The 12746-nt window shown below is 34.0% G+C and overlaps 1 protein-coding gene across 2 annotated transcripts in view; it reads right to left on the bottom strand.

The window, feature by feature from the left end:
- The window catches only part of APPL1 (adaptor protein, phosphotyrosine interacting with PH domain and leucine zipper 1), a 32691-nt gene that overhangs the window by 3970 nt on the left and 15975 nt on the right, over nt 1–12746 (bottom strand). Inside the window, exons 9-21 of one of the 2 annotated variants that reach the window (XM_020889748.2) lie at nt 11794–11876; nt 10915–11073; nt 10047–10235; nt 7976–8018; nt 6659–6715; nt 5449–5540; nt 4876–5058; nt 3480–3532; nt 2712–2886; nt 2577–2613; nt 1602–1748; nt 1007–1057; nt 626–715 (exon numbers count right to left, since the gene is read on the bottom strand). In XM_020889748.2, coding sequence (XP_020745407.1) covers nt 626–715; nt 1007–1057; nt 1602–1748; nt 2577–2613; nt 2712–2886; nt 3480–3532; nt 4876–5058; nt 5449–5540; nt 6659–6715; nt 7976–8018; nt 10047–10235; nt 10915–11073; nt 11794–11876 — 1359 coding nt within the window. The remainder of the gene's footprint in view (nt 1–625; nt 716–1006; nt 1058–1601; nt 1749–2576; nt 2614–2711; nt 2887–3479; nt 3533–4875; nt 5059–5448; nt 5541–6658; nt 6716–7975; nt 8019–10046; nt 10236–10914; nt 11074–11793; nt 11877–12746) is intronic. The other variant, XM_020889767.2, reaches the window with a different exon arrangement.

Consider the following 12746-nt stretch of genomic DNA (forward strand, 5'->3'; position numbering starts at 1 on the left):
TACTTAACTGCCATTGATGAAAGCCATACATATCTCCTCTCAAAAGACCTATTTTGAGGAGACAACCTTCCAACCTTCACTGGAATATTAGTTTGCTTGCTAGATAGCAAGTCACACTAGAAGAGGGCAACAGAGGATGAGATGGTTGGATGGCATCACTAACTTAATGGACATGAGTTTGAGCAAACTCCGGGAGATAGTGAAGGACAGGGAAGCCAGGCGTGCTGCAGTCTGTGAGGTTGCAGAGAGTGGGACATGACTTAGCGACTGAACAACAAGTCACACTACATGTCAATATAACTATAATGTAAACACTGTATCACAAGACCGATGTCAGGAATTCCCTGGTGGTCCAGTGGTTGGGACTCTGCGCTCTCACAGTTGAGGGCCCGGGTCCATTCATGGTGGGGGAACTAAGATCCCACAAGCTGAGCAGTGAAGCCAAGAAGACAGATGTCATCCTTTTCTGCTATGCTGTGAATCATCGGTTTATGATGCAGCTAAGTGAATGGAAATGGAACCTTCACTTGAAAATTCCAATATGAAAGTCACAGTGCTGAATTTAGGAAACTCTTTGTAAACATTGTATCTGGTCAGAGACGATCTAGACATTAGGACTGCATACCTTCTCAATTTGTTTTTGTTTACTGAGTTCTTTCTGTTGCTTCTCTTTTACTCTCTCTATTTCTTTTTGTTTTTCTGATGCCCTGCGATCCTGAAGAATAGATGAATACAACTAATGAATTAAATATGAAATAACTAACTTTTCAATTAATATTACCTTTGTAACCTTTTCAAATTATCATTTGTATTTATATGAGAAAGCACACCAAAAATTTACATCCTAATGTTAGCCATTTATCCAAATTCTAAATGCTATATATCAGCAATAGCATCTACTATTAACTTTGTATAGCAAAATCATTTTTATTTACTTGTTAATATGAAAGATCTTATATTACTTGAGTTAATATTCTTGGAAAATTAAGTATCTTAAGATTCTTACCAGTTCTGCATGCAATGCTATCTGTTTTGCCAATCCAACAGAATCACAAATCTAAAGGGGGAAAAAGTAAGAAAAACTCAGACTGTTCATACATCAAAGTGATAATTTCAAGTGTCCAAATGGCTGATGTAACTAGTTTCATTTGATTTAAGAATGTTCCAGCTCCAAAACCAAGCTTCTGTGTATTTTCTTCCGTCTGTGAGCTCCTACCACTGGCTCTCACATCTTCCAAGTCCCTCATTTCTTGTTATCTCAGATTCATCACTAAGATGGTAAAGTTGCAAAGAACAAAAGCAAGCAGCTATCCTAAGCTACTCTAAGCTGGAGACATTTGGAAATGGCTGATCATGGGAATATTTTGCATTTCCAAGACAAGCCAATGAAGCCAGAAGACTGCACCAGCTCTCAATGGCCAGGAAGACACAGGTCTGTGGAGTCAGAGAGCCGAACCCATCAGCTCAGCTCTCTTCAAAACAATAGGCTTTGGTGAAGCAACTAGTTGGACTGGACAAAGTTTGGGAGTTTTATCCAAAAATCTTAGTAAGAACTTTGACACATATTTCACAATAGAAACACATCTTGAAAAGCCATGTACCTTTTCACCCTCGTTGTTTGATTCAAATATATAACAGACTGATGACAAATTACTTTCACTTCTCCCTCCTGATGTCCGAAGAACAAATCCAAAAAGCCTCTTATTTTCCTGATGTGTAGCATACAGAACTACATTGGGTAATGGAAACTGCACAGAAAACATCAGAAGCAAACATGAGAATTTTTCAGACCATTATAACAGCGCTTCTATATATGACAAACTCATGTTATTAAATAGCATAAACAGAACATTAGAGTCAATCATTTCTCTTAACGGAAAGGTAATCCAAGAACAAACAATCTCACATTTGGTTTGGATTGTCAGGAGCATTAAAAGGTTGTTGAATACTGAATTTATTAGTCATTAACACATTTTACAAAGTCAAATTCAGTAACAAATATGGTTTCTGTTATTAAATGATTAAACAGAAGCACACGCCTGCAGCCATTTCAAAATAGATTATAAAATAAACTCAACCATGTTGGCCTTTTAATTCCTTAATTTGTTAGTTTCTTTGTTAGTCACTCAGTCGTGTCCAACTCTTTGTGACCCCATGGACTGTAGCCCACTAGGCTCCTCTGTCTCCTCTGTCTGGGATTTTCCAGGCAAGGATACTGGGGTGGGTTGCTAGTTCCTTCTCCAGGGGATCTTCCTGATCCACGGATCAAACCTGGGTCTCCCGCATTGTAGGCAGACGCTTTACTATCTGAGCTACCTTCTTTAGTGTATGCTGTATGCTCCCTAACTGATGGATAAACATAAATACTAAATATCACACCAGACTGCACTGATTCTTTCAACTACATGGAATGTTACAACATTTTTTGGTGACATGGTCATAAACTCAATTATAACCATTTAAAATAATCAATCATAATTCATGCTTCCATATCCAAATATACAGAATCAGGGTTATCAGATGGAAACTGTGTGTATGTACGAAGAGCCTTAAAGCTTTAAACATGTAGAACTCACCGTGAGCCTTGTAACTTGTGTCTGTGGATCAATTAACCTATAATAATACATAAAATTTAGGGGAAAATGTTAATTATGCTAAAATTATGTAAATATTTATTCCCACAGTTTTTTGAGGGACAGGTTACTACTTACTTTAAACAATCACAAGTGACTAATAAATGTGATTCTGTCATACGAAAGATGTTATGGATGGCCCGGGCAGCTAAAATTTGGCGCATTGTTTCATAAACAACATCTGGATTGTCATCTGATTTCACCTCCATAGAACCAAGGAATCGGACAATAAACAACTGATGAAGTATAGACTCTACAACAAAACAAGGTACATTATGTAATTTTAAATCCCACATTTCTTTTCCTAGGAAATTAAATACACTGCCTTCTTTAGGTTTTCCAATGAAATATTCAATCTAGCAGAAGCACTTGGAAATAACTCCTAACTACAGTGTTCATGTTATAAGAAAAGTAAGATCTCAAATTCCAACAGCAAAAGATTATGCTTCACCAACTGGTGGTTCTGAGTTAAAAGAATTCCTTTTACTATTCTGACAGCTTTACTGTTAGTTTGAAATTATATCAAAGTAAATAAGTATGGGAAAAAGAAAAAAAAATGCTCCAGAACCAGAAGAAAACAGCTGTTAGGAAAGGTCAGAGGATATCTTATACAATGAGAATCTGACTATGAAGTCAAAAGTATGATATTCTATAATTTTGTGTGAATAATGAAATCTTAAGTCTGAGTAAGTTCTGTTGCTTTAAGTGCACTATGAGTAAAAAGAAAAAACTGTGAAGTAAAGATACCGTTAAAACATACAGCAGAACAAATGTAAACAACAAATTCTTCTTGCAGTTTACTCCTCTGAGAATCTCTAAAATATAAGAATACTACACTTATTTTACCTTCAGTTTCAGACTTTGTACCTCCTCCAGATTCTCCAAATGGATTTGTACGCCTGAAAAGTATTTAAAAAAATTATGATCCAGTGGTCAGTCACCATGAGCCACAGGGAAGCAATCTCAATCACTGAACCCAGAGTTAAAAACTAAAAGTCAGGAAACCTTGTACACACATTTTTAAAAGCTCAAAAATACCCCTTCCTGTTAAGGAACACTACTGATGACCAACTTACTTGTGACGAAGGCCCCTGCCCTTACACTAATAGGCTGAACTCAAAGTTGCTATATTTCAGAAAATGTAGACAGATAGGATGTTTAGTCACAGACATACAAAAATCAACATCAAAATTAACCATGTTTCAAAAGTTCCTGAATTTAAATAAACTAGGACAGAGAAATGGCTGATTTAGCTTCAACTTTAGTTACATGAGAAAAATACCAGAAATTTCCTTGGATTGTGGAAAAAAACAAACCAAAAACCTTTTAGGTCCTCTAAGTACGTGACGCAAATTAACTACAATAATTTAAACATTTTCTAGTATTAGACCTGATTTCTCAAGGCACATGTAACAGAATGCAAGAACAGCTAACCAGAGATGGAAGCAACTTCCTTCCTAAGTGTGTTGGGCTCATGACACACCCACAATAAAGAAAGAAAAGTACAATCCAAAGTAGGATTTATAAGCAGAGAGCTAAGTGGTTCTAAGATAACACTGGCTTTCAGATAACATGAAATTAATCTCCCTAATATGTGTCTGACCTATTATATCAAATGCTAAGTATATTCCTATGAGCAAATGTAAATTATTCTTTCTTTGCCTCAGTCATGTATACCCAAATTACTACATTATTAATTTATTAAGTGTCCAACCTACTTAATGATTTGCCTTAAGCCATATTTCCCTCATCCATAACCAAAGAAAAATTTTAACTACTTTGACAAGGATTTATCATTATATAAATAAAGATAATTCATTAATAATTCACAGCATGACAATGTCTCAGTACCTTGCTGGAGATTTCTTATTCTAACACAATATAACATTTTCCAATAAATCTATGGCACATATATATTACTCTCATACATTAAAATATTGTCATGATATCAACTTTATTGTCACAGGACTGTCACCTTTCTTCTGTAATTTTAAGAGTAAATACCTTAGAAGTAGGTCTGATAAACCATTCAGAATTGAATATTTATAAAACTAAATTATCTGAACTCATTTAACTGAGGCAAAAACAGAGAAAAGCCTTCATGATTCTTCTTCAACTATTAAAATTCTGTTAGGTAATTACAGAAAGAAAAACCTAGCTGATGCACTAGATATGTAAGAGATGGCTTTCAACTGTAGAAATGGGCTCATAAGCCTTACAGCTTTACAGACCTATCACCCACCTGCCTCCCTGGCCAGAGGCTTTTGCCTGGCCAGACTGATCTTCACACACAGGAGAAATGATGTCAAACTGTATTGGGGTATCTGGGGCAACAAGAGAATCTAGAGAGAGGGCAGCCAAATTTGTGGACTCAGATCCTAAGGATCCTGAACTGCTGGTTCGAGCTGTGGGTGGCCGAGATTGTCTAAGCAGAGAAGAAAACAAGAAAGCATTACATTTAGTTTTCTCTTGGACATTAAACACTGAAACCATGAGAAAAAAAACATAATTTTATAAAGCGATGAGAAGAACAAATTTTAATAAATACAATCCCAAATCACAGCTACTTTATCAAAAGATTTCTTTCCAATTACTAAGTTCAGAAACATAAATCACGTTAACCTAGGGATAAACACTAAGGAAATTTGGAATCTTTATTTATTTAGTGCTCTTGCTGGTGAATTCACCAATTTGAAAATACATTTCCTAGAACCATTTTGTACTAATGTAACTAGCACTGCTAAGACCCAAGTGTTTGCTGACACTTTCAGTAGCCCACATAGCTCGTTAAATAGCCCAGGGTCTGGCAACTCACCCTGCAGGCCTCAGGCTCTCGTGCCTCTGCTGGAAAGATGGGGAAGGAGTGACAGCTTCCAAAGCTGACTGATTTACTCGTGCGGCAATTTCCTATTTTTGTAAAAAAGGACTAATTAGTTAAGCGAGAAAACCAACAGTTTAAATATAACTCTGAATTCTCAGAGTGGTCTTGAGTTATACTTAAATTGTAAACTTAAATTGTACTTTTGTAAAAGTTACTAAAGTAGTTCCACATTTTCTAGCCTTAGTATTAAGATATATGTATGATTAACTTCACAACATTATAACTTAAGTTTCCTCTTACTTCCTATAAATCTAAGGGAAAAATCTGATTTTTTTCTATTAATATACATAATAGGAAATATTGTTTTTTCTTTAAATTTTTAACTCCCAGACTTTTTAGATTAAGGTTTGTATTGCTAGCACCTAGTACAGTGCCTAGCATATGTGCACTCAAACTTGCTAAGTATAGAAATTTAAAAGGAGTAAGAAATAATCACAAAATATTAAGTATATGACTATGATGCTGAAGTTTACATAATTTTACAGAATGTATTCATGCTCAGAAATATCTGTGTATTTACTGATAAAGTTAATATGGATATTTTCAGGCTAGATTTGAAAAAAGTTTCCATAAGAAATATTTTAAAACTTATTAAATAATTTAAAACTTATTTAAAACACGAGCTAAATAAAACAGTGTGTACACTAGAAAAAAATAATCACAAAACATTTTTGCACTTCTGTGTCTTATGGTTAGGCAAAAATATGAAGACACTATCACAAAGTGATTAAATATTTCTTCTCTCATAAATAATTCTGGATAAGTTCAAAAATACTAAAACTTTGACTTCTGATAAAAGTACAGTAAGTCTGAATTATTCAAATCCAAACTCTGTATTCCCTTTGTAGTCCCTAGTTAATAATTCCCTTGTTAATAAACAAGTCATCTAATTTGCATTTTAATTTTTTGTTGTTTCCAAGTGACATAACAGGAAGAAAAATCTAGATTGGCAGGAGATCAAGTTAGTAAAAGCAAAAGACTCCTCTACAGTTAGCACTGATTTTCTTAAATTCGTAAGATCATTATAAAACATCCAGGAGCAAGTTAAAAGATTACAGAACTTGAGAAAATGTAATAAAAGCCATACACACCACCGAATTACTAAATTTTGCCAGATCTGGATACCATAAAATAAAAATATTACCTCTGGGTTTTCACTTAAATATATTTGTTTAGATATGTTATTTATTGTACAGATCCACTGCCAAGAGGAAAAAAACAGAAAAATATGATTAGTATTTTTTTCTACAGTGCTTCCCTTCTAAAAGAGAGCAATAGAAGTCTTAGTAGAAGTAACATATAATCTTTCTTATAAGATACCTTCCTATATACAAAAGCATATATATGTATAATACTTGAAGGTATAACAGAACACTGAAGAGATTTGTTATTTTTAAATCCCATATTTATTTCATTAAAAATATAGCCATCATATTAAATTATACTTTAATAGTCTGTATTTATCTTTTTAATATCACATCCTCCTCTAATCCTGACCAAATAAAACAGTCTGGACTCAGATATCATGATTAATACCAATGTAAAAAAAGTTAAGAGCTAAATATATTCCTTGTGAATGTATTTTACATACTTCCCTTTCAGGTTTATAAATAACACAGAAAACACTCGCTGCCCCACATCCTCTGCTTCACTCTCAAGGATTCTGGTACCTGAGGAGCCTCATAAAACTAACCTAATATTTATTCTGTTTGGTAAAAACCCTGCAAAGAGCAGACATATATCTGTATTCCTCAGGGATCAAAAGCAGGCTTTAATACCTACTCTTTTCTATAAGAAGTAAATAAAAGTTGATCTCTATGTGATTTCCAACATTGTCTTCTACCAAGACAATTATATAATACCAGATAAGATGGCTCAGAATCAACTTAAGAGTATATTTTCATTGAAGATTTCTCAAGACACAGTTTTTCAACTGTCAGTTCTTAGTAGTAACTTACCTTCCATATTTGGTGTACTACAAGTAAAAGTGGAGCCAAAAACAAAAGAGTCACGAGGAAGAATGAACACTCCCAGATTTTTGTTTTTCTTTCTTTCATTTCCCCGAGGTTTTAAGCCTTAGCTGCTCACTGCCATGCTACACCTGCTGCTATGTTCTTAATGCAGCAAATACTGTCTCAGAGGGTTGGTAAGAGAAGGGAAGAACTAAACTCTAGCCTCATGATACTAGCAGCCTGCCAGAGAGCAGCAGTCACAAGGCTATTTCTGAATCTGAGCTTCTAAAAGGACAGCAAACAAGGATCTCTAAGGTCTCTCGTTATAGGTCCACTTACAAAATTCCACGGGAAACTTAAGAATGTTGCTGGAGGGACAACTGACCTTTATGAAAAAATTAACCAGGATTTCCCAAATTTCTAAAATGAACACATCAACATGTCTTGTCATCAGAAAAATTGCTTAAGGTGGTGCTAAAGAAATCAAATATGAATAGATAAAATTTTACCTCTTCATGGTCTTTTTTACTCTCTGCTTGCAAAATTGAAGACCTGAAAAGAAAAAAAAAACCAAGAAAGTCTGACATTCAACTTTTTCTGAAGTACTTTTAACATGAATGAGAAATTTTTACCTTTAAAGATACACATAAAACCAATCAGTATCAACAAACAAAACACTACAGAAAACATGTAACCAAGGAGACTAACTACCAGAGGTATCAGACTTAGATTTTAACAACTCTTCACTTTGTCTATCTATGCCAAGAGGTACCAAAAAAGAAATGTGCTGGTTTTCAGCAGGCAGGCTACAGAAAAGGGACACCGACACTAAGACAACGCATTTCAACTTTCTGACACTCACCACATATATTTCAAATACAAGTCAGTGGTCTTAATAGAAAACACTCATTTTACTTCTTTATTTACTATTTTTCCTTGAATATTGTTAAGTCCAACTTTTCAATATATTAATCACTAACATAAGGAGATACAGCGTTTCTACAGAGGTTTATATTTTCTTCTTTTTTTTTGGAGGATAATTGCTTTACAATACTGTGTTGGCCTCTGCCATATATCAACATGAATTAGCCTCAAGTGTACATATGTCCCCTCCCGCCTGAACCTCCGTCTCATCTCCCACCACCCCATCCCATCCCTCTAGATTGCACAGAGCACTGGTTGAGCTCCCTGTGCCACAAATTCCTACTGGCTATCTATTTGACATATGGTCATGTATATGTTTCCATGCTATTCTCTCAATTCATGCCACCCTCTCCTTCCCCCACTGTGTCCACATGTCTGTTCTCCATGTTGCGTTGCCATTGCTGCCCTGCAGGTTCATCAGTACCATCTTTCTATATTCCACATGCATGCGTTAATATACAGTATTTGTCTTTCTCTTTCTGGCTTACTTCACTCTGTATTATAGGTGCTAGGTTCATCTATAGAGGTTAATATTTTAAGAGTTAGGAAAAAAATTGTTTTTGCTAATTTTGCATCACACTGGGAATATGAAATGGGAATCATGTTAAGCATTAGCAGAAAACTGAAAATATAAAAATGTAAATACATCCAATAACATTAACAGTTAGGTTATTTGGACAAATGAACACAGGGACTCCCAACATCTAGTGTCATAAGTGGCATACTGTAACTGACATCCATTATATGTTTACAGAAGGACTATGAAATAAACATTCAGTATTTTCTCAACTATTTAAAAAATGTACTTAGAATAAAATACAAAAACTGTAAGGCAATAACCAAGAAGTTAACTGTTGCTTCTGGTTAGTGAGGTTTTTTTCATACTCCCTTTTATATTTTTTCTGAGCTTCTCAAAAATTTGTTTTAAAAGCTGTTTAAAAATAAATAAATAAATAAAGCTACAGTAAATATAAAAAAATAAAAAATAAAAAAAATAAAAATGAACTTAGTTTGGTAAAAAAAAATAAATAAATAAAAGCTGTTTTATGGGATTCTTGTTTAATGCAAAGGTATAGTTTTAAAAATGGCATATAACCACAAATGGCCTAAATAATTAATATAATCAGAAATGTATGATTAACATTTTGAAATATTATTATTAGTACCTACTACACATTGAGCACATTACATATGTTAGATTTCTAGTCTTCATAACAGTTTATAAAATAGAAATGAAGACCCTCCCACCTCCCATTTTACAAGTAGAAAAATGAAGCTTAGAGAGGTTAGATAACTTGTCTGAGACTACAAAGTAGCCGGTGGATTCAGAATTCAAACTTTCTGACCCCATGTTGAAACTCTCATACTAACTTGTGCTGCCTTCCCTACACCTGGACTTTCAGTAACCAGTCTCTTAACACGAAATCACACGTCTTTACCACATAAACTTGCTTTGACAGCCTCAAAATATTAAGACATCATTTATGCAAGTCAAAAAGGAAAATTCAACTAATTTCTACAAAATTAAAAAGGAAATTATCCTAATACATAATAATTCTAAAAGATCTACACACTGTCCAAATGCAAAGGAATTATCCTACATTTCAGTAGTTTAAGATATGACAGTTTTTTTTAATAGTAGAGAAATATACTAACTTTTTGCCATCAAAAGAAGTGATCTGAAAACAGTACCGCCTGTCTTCACAGTCCACAGCCATTACTGAGCAGTTGTCTATGTCCATGGCCAGGCCTCCTGCTACGTCCCCACGGGCCTGACTCATTAGGTTTCCACCCTGCGTGAAGTAAAACTGTCTGTCCCAGGAAGATGACACCAAGCCTGTTTTACTAAATGAAGAAAGTATATTTATTCTTTAATAACAATACACCTAAAATCTCATCATAAGCCAGACACAAGATAAAGCCCATGACAAAGACTTTCCAGGCAAAAAGGCACCAAGGTGCCTAAAAAACATAAACATCAGTTTTTCAGTCATAAATTCACATATGCTGACCCCCTTATGTGAGTGAGCATGTATATATTTCCAAAACAAGATTGGAAATGATGAAATTATAGCTATTATAATCATGCTCCATAAAATATAGTTCAACATTCAAGGGAATAAATTCAAAACAAAAGTATTTTACTTCGCATGTTAACTTGCTTTATCCTTTCTTCAAGTAAAATCTAACATTTGACTTGATGGTGTGATTACATATATTTTAAATTATGATAATGATTATCATAACATTCACTTGTTATGTTATTTATTTAAACTCTAATTGGTTTCACTGTTTAAAATAATTGTGAATCATTTGGTAAAAATCTAAATAGAATTTTACTTTTGAAAATTACTCATGTACCTCATCTGTCAAAAAGTTGACATAAATACTAACTGTGGTATTAGTAAAAATATTCTATATTTAGTAAAATCAAAACAATTTGGAGATATCAATTGTGTATTATATTGACTTTCTCTTGCCTTAATTGATACACATTATATGAAAATAACAATAGTTTTCTTACTTCCTAGCATTAAGGTATCCAGCCTTTCGGGTTAAGTTTCGATGAACAGGAAATTTTGTGGGGTCTGGGTCAGGCACGTATAAGGGGTCACTGGCTACTTCCAAGTCCTCTATTGTCTGCTGCATGGTCTCTACATCACTGTCCATTTCCCTGCGAACACTAACACAGAGAACAGATTATTTACTACCAACCACAACAAAGGACACCTCACCAGTCTCATTTCTCTGTATATTTGTTCTGTACGTTTTCCTAAAGAACCGCAGTAGCATGGCTGGTTAAAGTAGCATGATATAAAGCAGCTTTACATTTTGAAACTTTAGATATTTTGAAAATACCAAATTCCAAAACTAATGAATCCACACCAAATGACTCACTTTGGAGGAATTTTCAAACTGCTCTGTCCTGTACCTTTAAACAGTAATCATTTTCATCTCTTTCCATATCACAGATTAACCACATGACTGCTCAGATTTTGAAGCTGATTAGAACTGCTTTCTCTCTCTCTTTAAATCTTTCATGGCTTGGAAAGCAAGATTTATTTAATAATCTCCCATCCATACTCTATAATTTAGATAATTGTGAAGATAATTCACTTACGGATAATTACTATTAGGTGCCTGTTATATTCAGACACAAAACCTAGTTTCAAATCAATAAAAATACCATCCGATTTGACACTGTTATGAAATTCAGAGTTCAAATGCTGTGGAAAAGATGGTGAGAAAACCAAGAAGCATCCACAAGTCCCTCAAGAAACACTCCCATGGCAGGGAAAACAGCCCATCTGAAATTAAGTGCTAAATATTTTTAGATTATGGTATTTAGCTGTTAGCTTATTCTCATAACTTCATTTTCAGTTTTAAGGAAGAAAATACTTACTTCTGTACACTTGTTCCAATATTAGTTAAGAATTCTTCCAGTTGGTCATTGAGATTTTCAGAACCCATCTTAAAGAAACTTATCTGGGGCAAGAGGGTGTGGGAGTGGGAGGGTTAACAACAAAAACACACACACAAACAAAATACTTAGAGTGAATCATATACACAATTACCAAGATACATAGCTAAGTAAAAAAGGGTTATTCCCATTTATGTAAAAATAGGTTGTAGTTTACAATGATTTTTACTGAGCATCGAGTCACTGAAGAAACTACACTTAAATTTCACCATGCATCCTCTTATACAGTAACACATACATATGGTAAGTAAGTTTTTAAAATTAGAAAAGATATTTTAAAACATTTCAAGTAAGTCATATGGATAAACTATTTTATGTTTACTACAAAGATACATTTTATATCAGAGGAATAATAAGCACTCATTTTCAAAGGAATATTCAAATTTCATAAACTCTTCCTTTTAGGGCACTGCCATTTTGTCTTATGTTACTCAAACTTAATTTTCTAGCCTCCTTCCTGATGTACAACTCTTGGAATACTTTGGAGTTTATCCATTAATTTTAACTCAGGAGGTATGCAGGGAACATGAGACAAACTCAAGCATGTCCATTCTCTTTCAGATTTATTATAAAACAAGAGTGATTGGAAGCTTGAGCAATAGGAGTAGCTCTGGAGTTCCTTTAGCTTTCTATTCCCAGTCCTCAACTGAGATGGACACGGTCTAAATCTAAGGTAAGTGTGTTTCATTTACCTTAAAATATCTGAAATCTTCATTTGCAAGGAAAACCCTTCTCCCTAACTTCCTTAAGACAGCACACTGACGACATTTTAAAAAATGCTTTAAAAACAGACAAAAATGAGTATTTTGACCTTAGTTTGTAATATCTTTACATTTAACATAAAAATCAAACTTAAAAGAAAGTTCTTAGGACAG

The sequence above is a fragment of the Odocoileus virginianus genome, chromosome 26, assembly GCF_023699985.2.
Source record: "Odocoileus virginianus isolate 20LAN1187 ecotype Illinois chromosome 26, Ovbor_1.2, whole genome shotgun sequence".
NCBI lineage: Eukaryota > Metazoa > Chordata > Mammalia > Artiodactyla > Cervidae > Odocoileus > Odocoileus virginianus.